We start from the raw sequence: 17,216 nt of genomic DNA on the forward strand, positions 1-17,216 counted from the left end.
ATGTCAATAGGCTTGGAATGAATTTTTCTGTATGAAACTGTGTGTTTTGACAATGAAGAGGAGATCTTTTTTAAACATTGGAACCTAATTTAATTTTATCTCTTAGAGAGTTTATAATGAGTATAAGATTTTATAAGTGTAATAATTCATCTGTAAACCTAGAAATGTACAGCCAATTTTGAAAGAGATGTACCCTAGGTCAGAAAAATGTTATTGAATAGGTTAATGCTGTTGTAATGAAATGCTTCTTTTAATTAAAAAAAAAAATTAGATCCCAATTCTGTAATTCAATTTAATTTTTATTTTTCTCTACTTTTTATCAACTTTGTTACAGTAGGATTTTTGTTTGTTTCTTTGTTTTTACCAGGGTTGCAGATACACCTTTGGGCCTGGCACATGCTAGGCAATGGTTTACCACTAAAGAATATCCACTGCTCCAATTTTAGTTTTCTATATGGCTTATATTATAATTAGAAGCCAGGCATGGTGGTAAGTGCCTATAGTTTCGGCTACTTAGGAGGCTGAGAAAAGAGGAACAATTTAAGTCTAAGACTCTGACGCCAGGCTGGGTAATATAGTGAGAGCTGGTCTTTATAAAAAAACAAACAAACAAACAAAAAACCCACAAATTAATCTATAGGGCTTAATTTCAAAAACTTATTACTATGTAAAAGGCATATGTAAACTGTCTTTGCTACTTCAGCAGCTTTCCTTGTGTGGAATTATTTCAAATTAAAAGTTTTTAAAAAGAAAAAAGAACCCATTTTTTACTGCACATGCAGTCAAACTATTTAAAATTTAGAGTACGTTACTGATCTTTTTTTATATAAAAATATTTTATTATTTTTATTTTATGTGTATGAGTATACTGCCTGCAGGTGTCTAAGTGCACTCATGTTGTGCAATGACCACAGAGGTCAGAAGAGGACATTGGGTCCCCTGGAATTGGAGTTACAGACATGTGGGTGCTGGGAATCAAACCCGGGTCCTTTGCATCAGCAGTCAGTGTTCTTAACTGCTGAGCCGACTCTCCAGCCCCAACAAAGTAATGATCTTTAACTTAATATTCATCACTGATTTTCCTTTTAACAAGGCTATCTAAAAATAATTATAAATTTGCACTGATAATTGGAGATCAATTATTCTCTCCTGCCTTTTCTACAAAACATATACATTTAGAACACAGAGACTGAAAAATGATTGGAGGATTATACAATGATTCAACCACACTGAATAAGTTTTGCAAGTTCTTTTATACTAAAATTTTATACTCTGATTGGTAATTCTACTCCTAGGTGCTTACCCAAGAGAAATAAAAATGTACTCATATACACATGGGGTCTAAGGATCTAAGGAACTTTCTGGAGTGACTTAACTGCTCTACATCATGTTTTCAATATATGCTAATTATTATATATTCCAAAGACATGCATTTAATTTAAATTACAACTGAAATGAAAACCATGATTTTATTAAACACACATAACACACACTCCCTCACACACATACTCAGACATACATACATTCACTGTTTTTGTAAAACAAGTAACCCTGGCTGGCCTAGAATATTCTATGCATCCCAGGCTGGCCTCCAACTCCCGGCAGTCCTCCTGCATCAGCATCCCAAGTGCTCAGATTATAGGCATAAACAACTATACCTTGTTTAAAAACATACCTTCTAAAAAAAACAACAAAAAAATAAGAGCAGCACTGAAGAGTTTAACAGATCTGTTTTCATGTTCCTTACCTATCTAAGAGTTGATCATGTTTTTCTAAAGCATCCTTCTCAGCCATCACTGCTCGGTCCTTTTCAGCCAAAGCATTATCCCTCGCTTCACGGAGATTTCTAAAATCCAAAAATGCATCTCAGTTATTTTATATGCATGGGTATTTATGTTTTAAAGATTCATAAACTTGCTTGCATGAAGTTATACTAAACGAAAGAATCAAGGACTCCCTAGAGGTTGGTGACCCCAAGTGTACAGTGCATGAAGCTACCTGGCTTAAAGAGTGTTCTAACAGCATACAGCAATGTAGGTGCAAACATGGTCTATTTCTAAATAGAACTAGAATGGATATTAGAATTTAGTTGCATTTATTTGGTCATGGAGAATGCCAGCAAGGATCAGAAGAGTCCCCATAATTTGAAAAGTTTCTCTATAGCTTTTCTCCTTAGGGGTTGAAGGGTAGGTTAAATGGTTTATAAATAGATATATTTATTCTTCCCATAATCCAATGAGGTAAGTGTAATATTATCCACAAGGATATTGAGTTTGGCACAATTAATAAAATATTTAAAATTTTTTTATTTTATGTATATGAGTATATTCCCTATGTGTGTTAAGTGCACCTGTGTTGTGCAATACCTGAAGAGGACAGAAGAGGGCATCAGATCCCATGGAAATGGAGTTATGGATGGTTGTTAGCAACCATGTGGGTGCTAGGAATTAAACGCAGGTTAAGAGCCAGTGCTCTTAGCCGCTGAACCATCTCTCCAGCCCCCTGTATAAAATATTTAAGTGAAAGGTATATCTGTCAGTGGAGATCATTAAGAATTAAATCAGGAATGAAATCTGAGATATTGGCAAGAGAACAGGTGAAACAGTGGACCTTGGGATCTGAGTTGTGCAAGAGGAGAAGTAAACACAGGAAGGCTGAAAAATTATGAGAATAGAAGGAAAAAAGACTTAGATAGCCTGAAAAAATGCCAAACAGATTAAGCAGAAGTCATGTGCAAGATAACTAGAGATAATAAGACTAAAGACTGCTATTAAAGAACAGAGATTTGGGGACAGAATAGCACTTTTTGTGGCTGAATTTTAGTTGACCACAAAGCACAGTGTCACCATTAGAGCAGTTAAATGAAGGAGAACAGTAGTCATGTAGGGCTCAAGGACTAGGAGGCCAGGGTGTGACATAAATCATCTGTTTAAGCTGTGATAACAGTAGGAACTGAAATGGTTACTGTTAGTGACAGTTAAGGTGAGTGCTGAAAAGAGGGAAGGTAACAACAGTGACTGCTTAGATTATACACGAGCCTTCCCAGATCAAATTGTACTTAATGTTTTTAATACAGATGAAACTTTGATCAAGAAAATACCAAGGGGCTAGAAAGATGGCTCAGCAGTTAAGCATATCAGCTACTCTTGTAAAGGACCTGGGTTTGGTTCCCAGCACCACATGGCAGCTAACAACTGTCCATAACGTAACTCGAATTCCTGGGGATTCTACACCCTCTTTTGGACTCCATGGGCTTTGCATGCACACTGTATACTTACACAGATGCAGGCAGAACACCAAGACACAAAATAAAAATAAATTAAATTAAAAGAAAAATATCAACTCATCTTCATTTAGACAATCACTTAACTTTAAAAAAAGAATCTCCTTTTTTTTAGTATTTTATTTTTTTTATTTTATGTGTATGTGTATATTGCCTGCATGTAGGTAAGTGCACCTGTGTCATGCAATGCCCCACAGAAGAGGCTGTCAGAGCCCCTGGAACTGGAGTTACAGAAAGTTGTTAGCTGCCATGTGGGTGCTGGGATTTGAACCCAGGTCTTCTCCAAGAACAGTCAGTGTTCTTAAGCGCTGAGCCATCTCTCCAGCCCAGAATCTCCTTTCTTAGTAGAGCTATAATATAAAGAAATATAAACGATACCATAAATGATTTTGCTCACATAATCTCTACAAATCCCTTAAGATGCATCTTTGGCAGAGTGAAGTTTAGGGGGCTTCAATAACTGGCCCTAGGTGACACAGTCTAAGTGTAAAAGGGTTATAGGTTGACTGTAGTTAAGATTACTCCAAAGCCCATGCTTTCTACATCATACCACACTATCTCTCATAAAGAACTGGGCTGGATACAAAAATTTGGATTTTTTATTTTTCATTGAGAACATCAGTAGGAAGTCATGAAAATGCACATGGGTAGAATAAATCTCTGTAATACATCCTAGATAAAAATGCTTAGAGATCATACTTGCTGTGCCAATACTCAATGTAATCTTTTGCACAGTGATACTAGTAACAAATTTAGAATATGACAACCATTACAGATTTCATCAGCCAATGTTTATGAGCCAGAAATAAAATAGTTTTAAAATTGGAGTAGAGGTCATACTTGTTTAAAAAAACAATAATAATTTTTGTATGCTATTATCTAAACTAGAAATGCTTTCTTAAAAGTAGCTATTACAAAATGACATATTGTTCTTCTATTCTTAAAACCAAACAAAACACTGAAAATAAATTTTAGAGAATAAAATGTTCTAAGTATCATAAACATTTATATATTTTTCACTCCAGGATGACCTAAATATTTTAGTTAATAATTCACAAATTAGTTTTAATTTAATGTTCTAAGTATCATAAACTTTTATTTATTTTTCACTCCAGGATGACCTAAATATTTTAGTTAGTAATTCACAAATTAGTTTTAGTTTTCATTTCTCAAAAGTGCTTCATTATTTTATATGTGATTTAAGTAGAATTCCAAGTAGATCACATTTGCAGTACTAATTAAACATGAATGCTTAGTTAGTAGATGGAGAAGCCTCAGTTCCTAACTATATATATATATTTTTTTTCATACCAATGAGCATTAGAAATAAGACCAAGCCATAGAGATTTACTTAAAAGTCCAGAACAAGCTAAGGGCTTCTAAGAAGAAGTATGATTAGACAGTAATAGTATAATTCACTATGCCATAATCTCTATTATCTAGCTAAGTATAGTGCTATACTAAGGCATACAAAGAGGAGGTAATTATTTTTGGCTGTAATAGGTGACATAAGAGAATGAACAAAAACATGTTTTAAAGTGATTTATTTATTTTTGTTTATACAAATGTTTTGATTGCCTGTGTGTTTATTGGGGTATGTGTGTAGTGCCTGCAAAGGCCAGAAGAGAATGACAGAGCTGCCATGTGGGACCTGAACCTAGAACCTCTGGAAGAAGAACAAGTGCTCTTAACCCCTGAGCCACCTTTCCAGCTCTGGGAAACATCCTTTTAAAATGCCATGCATTTAAGAAACCTTAAAGGACAAACATAAGGCAATTCTAAAAGAGAAGACAAAAGTAAATAGGGTATATTCTAGAAGCTCAGGCTTTTTCCATTAGTCTATTTCATAGGTGTGTACAGGTAAGATTTTCTAATAAACTTGTTTTTCTCAGGTGCCATATCTTTCATAACAAGTCTACAATCGACATAATTTATATTTCCTTCAAAATTATTAATTGGCATGTTTCAAATTAAGTTTGAGATAAACTGAATATATTCTAACACTGACAACAATGGCTATAGTAAATATATAGTGTTTGCCATATGTCAGAGGGTGTACTGGGTACTTCACATACAGAGACCGAAATATCCTCCATAGGCTCCTGGGTTTGAACACACGGTACCCAATTGGTGGCACTGTTTGGGAAAGTTGTAAAAACCTTTAGAAGGTGGAATCGTGCTGCAGGAAGGTGGTCATGGGGGGTGGGAGGCAGGCCTTGAGGATTTATAGCTGACCCCACTTCCTATTCACTCTCCACTTCCTGAGGGCAGATGCATTGTGACCAGCTTGCCTCCTGCTCTTGCTGCCTCGTCTTTCCCACCAGGATGGAATGACTGTAAGCCAGATGGTAAACCCTCCCTCAAACTGCCTTTTGTTAGGTATTTGGTCACAGTAATGAGAAAAGAAACCAAAATGGTAACTTGCTTGTCACAACTCTAGGTTGTATCATTATTTCTGTTTTACAGATGAGATTATGAAAACACAAAGAGTCAGTCCAAGGTCACATAGTAAGTACACTAGAGTTCAAAGTGCAACCATTCTCCATCTAGATTCTGTGCTCTGAATTACACTGTGTGGCCTTTCTAGGATTCCCTTTTTTTCCACAGACATTTTCTTCTTGGGATATTTTGACATTACGAGGTTTGTGTTGCATGACCACATCACGGTGCAAACAGATGTCAAATCAAAATTAGCTTTGAAAAAATTGTGAGCATGTTATACATTTGCTTCCACAGTATAGCATGCTCTTTCAAAATTAGACTAGTTTGACAAAACACCAGATGGGTTGCATTCCTGCTACAGATAAAACAGTAACTTCCACGTAATTAATAAATAATCCATTTCCAAATGTTAAATACATTAGAAGATGTAACAAATGTAATTATAGAACAAATAGCAGGAATTCAAATGTTCCTCAAAAGAGAAACTTGAAAAATTGACAGAAGCTATCTATAGCACATATAAGCTAATGGAGATCAGATTTTTGTTTTTTGTTTTTAAACTGAATGCAACAAAATGTATTATAGTAACAGAGAAGGATATTGGGAGTTAGCCAACTGGCTAACATAACAAACATTTTAAAACGTAAAATCCACAGGCCTAAAAAAAAAAAAAAAAAAAAAAAAAAAAAAAAAACCATAGATTCAGTGCAATCCCAGTCAAAATCCCCGTGACATTCTTCACAGAAATAGGGAAAAAAATCCTAAAATTCATATGGAATCACAAAAGGCCCTGGATAGCCAAAGCAATTCTGAGCACAAAGAGCAATTCCACAGTCCTTCAGTATCTTTACAAGTTTGGTTCCAGAATATCCTCTACTGGCTCCTACCCCATAGGCCCCACCCTAAGGATACAAAACCCAAAGATCCTGTAAGTCTTGTATATAAGATGGCATATATTTGCATATTACTTATAATAGGCATCCCTTATACACTTTATTTCTAGACTACTCAGAATACCCAATACAATGTAAATATAATGTAAATGTAAGTTGTTGTTGCACTGCACCAATTAAGAAATAATGAACAAGTTGGGCATGGTGGCACACGCCTTTAGTCCCAGCACTGGGGAGGCAGAGGCGGGTGGGGCTCCGTGAGTTCAAGGCCAGCCTGGTCTACACAGGGAGTTCAGGCCAGCTGGGGCTACAGGGAGACCCTGTCTCAAAAAGATTTAAAAGAAAAAAAAATCTGTATAAATTCAGCACAGACACAATCTATTTCAAAATATTTTTATCTGCAGTTGGTTGAATTAGTGAATACAGAACCTGCAGATAAGGTCTGACAATTCATGAACTTTAAAAATTCTTTTCATCTCCAAACTTTGTTTTTCATGATTCTTTCCTGTTGTTTCCTACTGACTTCCTCTCTCAGATTGACCTGCATCTCGCCTATCTTCCCTATGTTAGCTTGTAAAACATGTATTGAGTGGGAAGATGGAAGTAAAGGGGAAAGGGAGTGCTTATTCTGTTTGGAATGCAAAGAAAAAGTGACTATCCCAAGTGCAGTTTTTTCAGACTTGGAGTACTGTTTACAAAAAGGGCCCTATAATAATTATGACAGAGAAACAGCATAAACCAGAGTGATAGCGACAAATCACAATATTTAAACCTGGGTGATAAAGACAAATCATAATATTCAAAGAGAAACTTAAAAGTTAAGTTCTTATTGTTTGTCTAAACAACTAAGGTGTAATATTACACTAAATAAGTATATTGGCATGCTCTATAATGTCTTTTGTGAAATAGACAATTTAATATATATAAATTTATTAAAATTTCTCACAACTGAAGCCTAAAAATGTCAACACAAAACATGCAAAACCACAGACTACTGAATAGAATGGAATATATTTTCTCTCTTCTAGAAGATAAATTTCATGGTATCAATAGGCTAAATCTAAATTTATATCTGAAAAATGCCAAGGAAAATGTTAGAAGAATGAGGAAAACTTTAAGAACTTTGAAATTCTAACAGGAACAACTTAGATTTTGGCATTGTCATGGGTATGTCTTAGCCTGAGTAAACACAGTAATGGATATTAACTTGAAAAGAGTAGACACTGAAGTGGCTGTCAGAAGCACACAACAAGCACAACAGAGCAACCTCTTTTCCTTTTGCTTTCATGTTTAAATATCCTTGGTTAATACAAGTGAATATATTTTTTCACTTGGAACAAAAAAGGACAGAAACAGGAGCAGGACAAGTTTATTTATAGGGAAAGTATTTTAATTAATCACTTGTACTTTCAGATTCTTTTCCCTGGGGGGAGGGTGATGGGACAACATAAAACATTTACATAGGTTATACTTATTTCTAAGATGAAAGAAGCCAAGATTTGATATGGTACATCTTCTGTGCATAACCAATGATCAGGAATTTTGCCTTTAAGTGAGTTGAAAAGTAAATGACTAGGACATAAGAAGAAACTGAGTGAAATGGAAATCTCTCTTTTTTTTTGAGGGTTTTGCCAAGGCTGGCCTGTAACTGCAATCCTTCTGACTCAGCCTCTTGAGTTCTGAGATTACAGGCATATGCTACAGCACCTGGCAGGAATTCTTAACATTTCTTGAGAGAAGCTATGCATTTTAGGAGTAGAAATACTTTGAGATCATGGTTGACTGACAATGCTACAATTTCTTATTCTTCATTCATAACTGGTGCTATGGTTTGAATATCCTTCTCTTCCAAAACTTACGTTGAAATTTAATTCCTGCTGTAATGGTATAATGAGGAAATCCTTCAGGGATGAGCAGGTCATAAGGGAGGAGAAGCTTTTCTGAGTGGGACTGAGGCTGTTACAAAGGGTAAGGCTGGCTGCCCCTTGCTCATGTGCTGTGCTGTTCAGCCTTCGGCTATGTGAGGATATAGGAAAAAGGCCCCTGCCAGACGCTAGCTTTCCAACATTGAATGTCCCAGCTCCCAGTACAATGAGCTAATAGACTCATGTTCACTAAAAATTACCTACTCTGATGTATTCTGTTATAGCCACATAAAATGGACAACCAGCTGGTGTTCAAGCAGGCTTTTTCATTTATGGGGTCAAACTGGTAGTTACCTAACTCATATCAGGTTAAGCATCCATGTACAAGAGAAGTTCATATGCATGAAAAATTTACATAGCAAAATACAAAATAGTCACTTTAAATCCATTAATATGCTGAGGTTTACAAAATTAATATATCAAAATGAAACAGTAAATGTGGTGATTAGCTGTGTGACTTCTCTATCAGTCACTAGGCTCAGCCCTAGTCAATCAGAAACCATTGTGTTTTCTTCAAAACCAACGGTTAAAACTGATTTCTTTAAAAACTACCAATTCGTCCTCTTATTTAATAAATCTATATTGAGCCTTTACTATGTATTGTCCCTGGCACATGGGAACCTGGCTCTGAACAACATATGAAAATGTCTAACTCAAAGAGGTTACATTCTAGTAGAGAAAAAATTTAAATACCTAAGTAGGATGTCAGCAGGTCATAATTGCTCTGCAGACAAAGCAGTAGGGCAGGTGAGATGGTTCAGAGCGTAAAGGCTCTTGCTGCATGAGCCTGGCGACATCAGTTAATCCCTGGAACCCATGTAAAGAAGGAAGGAGAGAACCAACTCCACCAAGTGGTCTTGTTACCTCCAAATGCATGCACACCCCCACATCACACTCACACACACACACACACACACACACACGTCCCACAATCATAATAATTAAGTAAAAAGAAAAAGAAAGCAAAGGGGCTAGTGAGCACGGGGAAGGAAAAAAGGGACTTATTTTAAATAAGAAAGCAAGAAAAGACCACATAGGACACTTCCAGACTTGAGAAATCTAGCAAACAGGGATCCATAGAGACCCAGGGGTGGACAGTTAAGAGCAGGAACTACAAACACACAGGTCCTACAGTGAGAGTAAGCCTAGCAGATAAAGAAACAGGAGGCCAAGCTGAGCATGGTGGCAGGCACCTATAATGCCCACTCTCAGGAGGCTGAGCAATGTCTGTGTTACATAGCAAAACTATGTAGAACAAGACACACACACACACACACACACACACACACACACACACACATCCCAAAAACAAACCAACAAGCTCAACTCAGAAACAGAAAGTCAGTGTCTGAGCAAGTGACTAGAACAGTAAAATGAAGACGTGGAAACTGAGCACAGATCAGGTAGTATCACAGACAATTAAAATCATTTAGATTTTTACTGAGATGAGAACATTTTTTATTTGAGCAGAAGAATGATCCAATTTGACTTAATTGTTTACAGGAACCAGGCTGATGAGAGGACCCAGCTGGTAAAGTTGCAAGCCATGCTGACCTAAGTTCAATCCACAGGATTGAAGGAACTGACTCCACAAAGTTGCCCTGTAATAGCCATATGTACTATGCAGACATACACCTCCCTCGTACACACACACACACAAACACACACACACACACACAGAGAGAGAGAGAGAGAGAGAGAGAGAGAGAGAGAGAGCGAGAGAGAGAACAAAATGGGAACTGTGTTAAGAACAAACTGAAGTGGATACGAAAGGAGGCTGGAACCACTTCAGAGGCTACCACAGTAAGAGCTAAAAGGTAAAAGTCAATGAAATGGTATAAAATCATTGACTTGGAAGCTATATGAAAACAATCTGCTGTCAAATAGATATGGAATGAGAAAATGTAGGAAGGGATTGAGGATGGCTTTAAGGTTTTGGTTTGAGCAAGAAAAGAGGAGTCATCTTTAATTGAGCTGAGTAAGACTGGAGGAGGTGGAGGGTACAGTGTGAGACAGATGTTTGCTTCTGGACACATAATTTAAGATACCTATTAGATAGCTACACAGAAATGGCATGGTGACAGGAGAGGAGCTGGACCTGAGCAGATGCAATCAGACAAGGAAGGGGGAAAAGGCAATGAATGGGATGGTATCATGGAAGTTGGTTCAAGAACAGGTTTCTAGAAGTAGAACTAACCAAAAGTTAAAAATGCTGACAGTTAGGGTGACAATATGAGCGAGACACTGGCAACATGGGAGTCATGTTGCCATTTCAAACAGCTCTCTTGCAGTGGAGGTGGAAGTCAAAATCTTGATAGTGAATTTTTTTAAATGGCAGGTAAAGAATAAAGACAATAAATAGTAAATGTATAAAACCTCTGAGAGTCCCTACCCCCAATTATATCATAAATCTTCTGTTCTAGCTTCCAAAATATAAATGCTTTTTTAACTTTATTTACTTATTATTTTTATTATACGTGTATGTATGAGTGTATTGCCTGCATGTGTACCCCACTTGTGCAATGCCCACAGATTCAGAAGAGGACGCTGGAGTTATGAATGGCTGCCAGCTGTGATCTTGGAGCTTGGAATTGAACCTGGGTCCTCTGCAAGAGCAGTCATTGCTCTTAATCGCTGAGCCATCTCTCCAGTCCCAATAATAAATCCTTTTATAAAATTCTAATAATTCATACTGAGTCTTCAAGAGTGGAATGTGGCCTGCGTATAACACCTGAAGGATTTAAAGTCAGCACACAATACAGATACCAGCACATCCATGCTTACCCTAGTATTATTTACAATAACCAAGTTATGGAATCATCTAAGTGACAACAACAGATGAAGACAATGAAGTATTAACCCATGAAGAAAAAAAATCACTATCATCATGTTAAGTCAAATAAGCCAAACTCAATAAGATAAATCACATATGATTTCTCTCACAGAATTTAGAGTAAATATACACACACACACACACAAACACACATGTGCGTGCACATAGAAGACTGTGAAGAAGATGGGAGGGGACAAAGAGAGGATACTGGGGTGACTATGATCAAAGTACTTTACAAACAATATATGAAAAACTCATAATGAAGACCATTAGTTGTACAATTAATAAACATTAATAATTTTTTTTTTCTCTTTTTGAGACAGGGTCTCCCTCGAGCTCCAGCTGTCCTGGAACTCACTATGTAGACCAGGCTGGCCTTGAACTCACAGAGATCCACCTGCCTCTGCCTCCCAAGTGCTGGGATTAAAGGCGTGTGCCACCACGCCAGGCTTTTTCTGGTCTTTTTGAGACAGAGGAGTTTGATTTATAAATGCCATTTAAGGAAACAAGTTTTAGGGGTGGGGAGATGGCTCAGAAGTTAAAAGCACTTGCTGCTCTTGCAGAGGATTAGAGGTTCCCAACACCCATGTTGGGCAGCTTATAAAAACCTGCAACTCCAGCTCTAGGGGATTTGATACCCTCTTCTGAATTCTGCAGGCACTGTGCCAGCACACAAGCACACATACACACATGCGCGTACACACGCGCACACACACACACACACACACACACACACACACACACACACACACACGCTAACCTTTTATTCAAAAATTAGTTTTCAGCCAGGCACACATCCTTAATCCCAGTACTTGGGAGGCAGAGGCAGATGGATCTCTGTGAGACTGAGGCCAGCCTGGTCTCCACAGTTGCGTTCCAGGCCAGCTGGAGCTGCAGGGAGATCCTGCCTAAAAAAAAAGAAAATTGTTTTCACTAAAAATTTTCTGGTGTATTCTCATAGCCCTGAGCAGTTAAACAGCAATATATATTTCATTATAGAGCTATGCTCACACAATTTTATTAACAAACTGCTCCTAATCACAGGTAAGCCACACTTTTCTCTGTCTCATTTTCCTCAGGTTTAAAATAGGGAGACTAGGGCGTGGTGGCACATGCCTGTAGTCCAGCCTTTGGAAGGCAGAGACAGGCAGATCTTTGTGAATTCAAGGCCAGCCTGGTCTACGTAGTGAGTTCAGGCCAGCTGGGGCTACAGGGAGACCCTGTTTCAAAAAAAAAAAAAAAAAAAAAAAGACCAATAAACAAATAAATTAAATTAAAGTGGGGAAACTAAGTCTCTCAACCTCATAGAATTTGGTCTCAATTCTTGCTACAGTAAGTGTTAAGGACAATGTTTGATAAGCAATAATGCTTACTAAATCTAGTTATTATTAAAACAAGGGATATGGGGGCTGGAGAGATGGCTCAGCAGTTAAGAACACTGGTTGCTCTGGCAGAAGACCTGGGTTCGAATTCCAGCACCCACATAGCAACTAACTGTCCATAACTCCAGTCCCAGGGGATCCAACAGCCTCTTCTGACCTCTGCAGGCATTGCATGACACGTGTGCACTTACCTACAAGCAGGCAATACATGCATACACATAAAATAAAAATAATAGATAAAAATTTCTAAAAAACAAGGGATATGAAGGTTTTCATTTAAAAATGGTAATTATGGAAATGCTATTTAAGATTTTCTACTATGCAAAAAGGAAATGATAATAGTCTTAATAAACCCTTGGGGAAAATGAAGACTTCTCCTTAAAGCCTCACTCACTCCTGGAGGACTGCAAGGAGCTACACATGGGGCACAGGAGAGAAACAATTCTAGATATGTATATATGACCTCAGGCAAGTATTTTAGGGCTTGGCCCAAACTGCCACTTCCATAAAAGATTAGGGTAGCTAATTGTTAGCTTCCTTTTAAAATTTTGTCTGCAAGCTAGAGGTATAGGTGCTGTCTTAGCATCAATCTATAATCCTAGATGACTGAAGCAGAAAACTGGAATCAGTTGTTTCTCATGTCTATTTCCAGTCAGTCACTAGGTGTTGCCAATTCCACTACCTATGTTTTTAATTCAATGGTTATTCTCTCTCTACATCTGCACACCTAAATTCTGCAACACCAATTAGCAAATCTTCCTCCTTTAAGGCCTATTTCAACTATAATCTGCCCTACCCAGTAACTCCATTTATAAAAAGTATATATATATATAAAAAAAGTATAAACCAGGGCTAGAGGGATTGCTCAGTGGTTAAGAGCACTGGCTTCTCTTGCAGAGGACCTAGGTTTGGTTTCCAGCACCCACAGGCAGCTAACAACTATTCATAATTCCAGTTCCAGGGGACCCAATGCCCTTTTCTGGCCTTCATGGGCACTATACAACATGGATGCACTACATACATGCAATTTGATTTTTTTTACATATATAAATATAAAAGTGTATACATAAAAAATAAAAATGTTAATCAAAAATTGTAATGAGTAAACTATATCACTCTTCTCCAAGAATTCTCCACTGACAACATAGCCTTTAAAAATCTGGCCCAATCCTCCTTTCTCAGCCTCCTCCACTGCCCAAAGAACTATATACAAAGAAGCATATCTAAATTCTAGCACAACTTGACTCACCCTGCCTCCTATGTGGACCATCTTATATATCTTGATGGGAAGGCAGGGTATAGGAAGGAGTAAAGGGAGGGGTAGCTACCACTAAAGGTCTTTTGAAAAGGTCATATAGAAACCTACCACTATAGAAGCATCCTAAAACATATACACATGGAAAAAAGGGTTTAAATGGAATTATCCTATAATGGGGGGGGGTTGGGGGTTGTCCCCACGAGACACCATAGGCTTACAAATAAGCCCAGGGATGGGTTAACTCTTTTGGAGTTGCTGGCCAGTGCTAATCCCAACATGGAGTCGGGAGGCAGCTTACCCATGGTTGAGAAGGGATAGGTAATTCATAGCAGCCAAGAGAGGGAAAGTCAGTTTTCTTTAAGGGTGCAGCCATCGGTAGGTGGACCATGATCCAGTAGATGGACCCACATTCAAGAGTATGTGGGCAGCACAAATTGGACTCAATGGTTTGTTGCTGTTGTTTGGTTTTTTTAAAGAGACACAAAGTTGGGTAGGTAGAGAAGGGACGTTGGATCTGGGAGGAGCTGGGGATAGGGAGTGGAAGATGATCAAAATACACTGTATGGCATTCTCAAAGAATAAAAATACGTATTTTTTTGAACCTCAAAATCTATAGATTATTACGTGAAGAACCTATACAGTAACCCCTACAGGTGCACTGGATATGGTTAATAACCAAAGATAGCTACGATAGACATCCATTTACAATTAATTCAGAATTAAGATACTAAGTTATGTGCAAATCATATACTTTCAGAATAACCTAACTGAAAATACAGAGTACTCATTTCTTCACAAAGGAACTTAAAACTTACACAAACTATCCGGTAGATTATGAACAAAAGAGGTCTGTCTGTTTGTGAAAGCACTAATGAAGATATGTGCTTTTAAAATGCTGAATGGAGCCTCTGTACACCAGATCTAAATTCATGTATTGGAATGTATTACATATATTCAACTAATTCTTACAAGTAAATTTAGACTTGAGATTTAAAGCTGTTTAATATCACTCCAATAATCTACAGAAATTTTAAGTCTGTCATTAAGGTTCTTCTTTGAGTACTTTTGAAAGACAGTAAATTATGATCCAGAGAGCATTGTTAGGGCTAGGAAGCAATACAGCACTGATAGTTACACTTAAGAGCATTTCTCAATCTGTCTTTTTCTACTGCACTCTCTCTTTCAAACAACTGTTAAGCTATTTGAATTTCCAGATTCTTTGTATCAGCAAGAGCCTAATGAATGCCGCTAACAAATTCATTCTTATCCTTCTTACAGCATTACAAGTTTCTTTTGTGTTCACGATCACGTATCTTAGATTAAAGGTAAGTTTGAATTATGGAAAAATTTAATCAGCTGAACTTATCTCCAAACCTTTAAAGGATTTCTTTGGGAAAAAATAAGTTAGCCATTATGTAGACCCTCTATATTTTATAATAGATTTTACTAGTAATAAATCCATAATGTTATCAATTAGCCTTTATGCAATGATTTTACTAAAATTGTCATCACAATGAATAATATCTATTACATAAAGGTAAAAGTGTCAAAATAACTTCCTTTATATGCATACTACAGATTTTATAATTTACAATGTACTTTTCATATATACTATCTAATTTAAACCTCACAGGCTACTTTGTGAAGTATTACTGTTAGCTCATTTTTACTTTATAGGAGGAAATTAGACTTTAAGGATATTAAGTGGCTTATTCACCCAGATACTAAGTGGTAAAGTCAGGGTTTAAGCTTAATCTTTTTGCTCAAAACCTCTTATGCTTTTAACTTCTGGAATAGTGTCTATTCTTCTTCTTCTACCTGAGAAATGAGGTAGTGCTTCCTAGCTATGGAAGCACTGAGTACTTGAATTACAGGTATGCGCCTACCTGTATTTCCAAATGTGTAAGAGGGTCTGTAACATTACATATAATATCTACTAAGCAAGACATTTTAAAAATATTTTATTATTTTAATTTTTTTATGTGTATGAGTGTATTGCCTATATGTATGTAAGTGCACCCGTTGTTGTGCAATGGTCTTGGAGGTCAGAAGAAGGTATCAGATTCCCCTGAAACTGGAGTTATAGACAGTTGACAGCTACCATTTTGGGTGCTGGGAATTGAACCCAGGTCCTATGAAAGAGCAGTCAGTACCTTCAACTGCTAAACCAACTTTACAGCCCAGCAAGTTTTTTTTATGTGATTTATTTTGCCACTCAACTATGTCCCTCATTATCTCTCACAGCTACAAACTGTATTTTAAAGTAACTGTACAGAAAGCCTAACTCAGATGAAATCACAGCATACATACATTTGAATTGCACTTATAATTATTTTGATGTGTCCAAATACCCAACTTTCACTTTATTTCTTTCTAAAGTTCATTATTTCTATACTTTTTCCTCTCTCAAATCCTTAATTTAAAAAGATTATAGAATGACTACAGAGACAGATACCAAGATTAGATGGCAAGAGCTCCAGCTGTTCTTTCCACATTCAAGTTTTCCTCCAATGAACAGAAAGCAAACTAAAGGCAATTTATTCTCGGTTCTTAGTTTCATATTTTCATCTATTAAGGAAAGGTAAGGTAACAACTATAAATATAAACTGTAAGCACGGGTTATATTTTAATTCATATTCTAACAGTACACTGATAAAATACAAATGACAAAATTATGTATCTAAGTTCAAAGCAAGGCTAATTTACCTAGATTCACAATAAAACTATATATAAGCCTTTTCTGAATCTTATCATTTAAAAAAATATATTTTTTATTTTATGTGTATGAATGTATTGCCTGCATGTATATAAATGCACCAGTGTCATGCAATGCCGGCAGAGATCAGAAGAAGGCATCAGATAACCCTGGAACTGGAGTTAGAGATGGTTGTTAGCCACCATGTGAGTGCTGGGAAACAAGCCTGGGTCCTCTACAACAGCAGCCTGTGCTCTTATCAGCTGAGCCATCTCTCTAGTCCCTGAATTTTATTCTTTATAAAAACTGCTAAACCCCATTTTTGCCTATTTTAAGTTAAAAGACTTCAAAAGAACATGCTATTTATTTTTACATTGTAAAGGACTGAAGGGTCAAGCTATAACCACATTTCAGATCTGCCAGAAGGAAGATTCAGTCACATAAAATACAGGGACAGATTACTGTGAAGTAAAATAACAAAGGAAAACTTGTACAACTGGCTACT

The 17,216-nt window shown here is 36.9% G+C and overlaps 1 protein-coding gene across 6 annotated transcripts in view; it reads right to left on the reverse strand.

Moving 5' to 3' along the window:
- The window catches only part of Pibf1 (progesterone immunomodulatory binding factor 1), a 217,340-nt gene that overhangs the window by 155,195 nt on the left and 44,929 nt on the right, over positions 1–17,216 (reverse strand). For all 6 annotated transcript variants that reach the window (XM_029556898.1, XM_029556899.1, XM_029556896.1 and 3 more), the window contains exon 10: positions 1,748–1,846. In XM_029556898.1, the coding sequence (XP_029412758.1) occupies positions 1,748–1,846 (99 nt within the window). The remainder of the gene's footprint in view (positions 1–1,747; positions 1,847–17,216) is intronic.

Source organism: Nannospalax galili, unplaced genomic scaffold (assembly GCF_000622305.1).
Source record: "Nannospalax galili isolate Female #2095 unplaced genomic scaffold, S.galili_v1.0 scaffold246, whole genome shotgun sequence".
In the NCBI taxonomy this organism is placed as follows: domain Eukaryota; kingdom Metazoa; phylum Chordata; class Mammalia; order Rodentia; family Spalacidae; genus Nannospalax; species Nannospalax galili.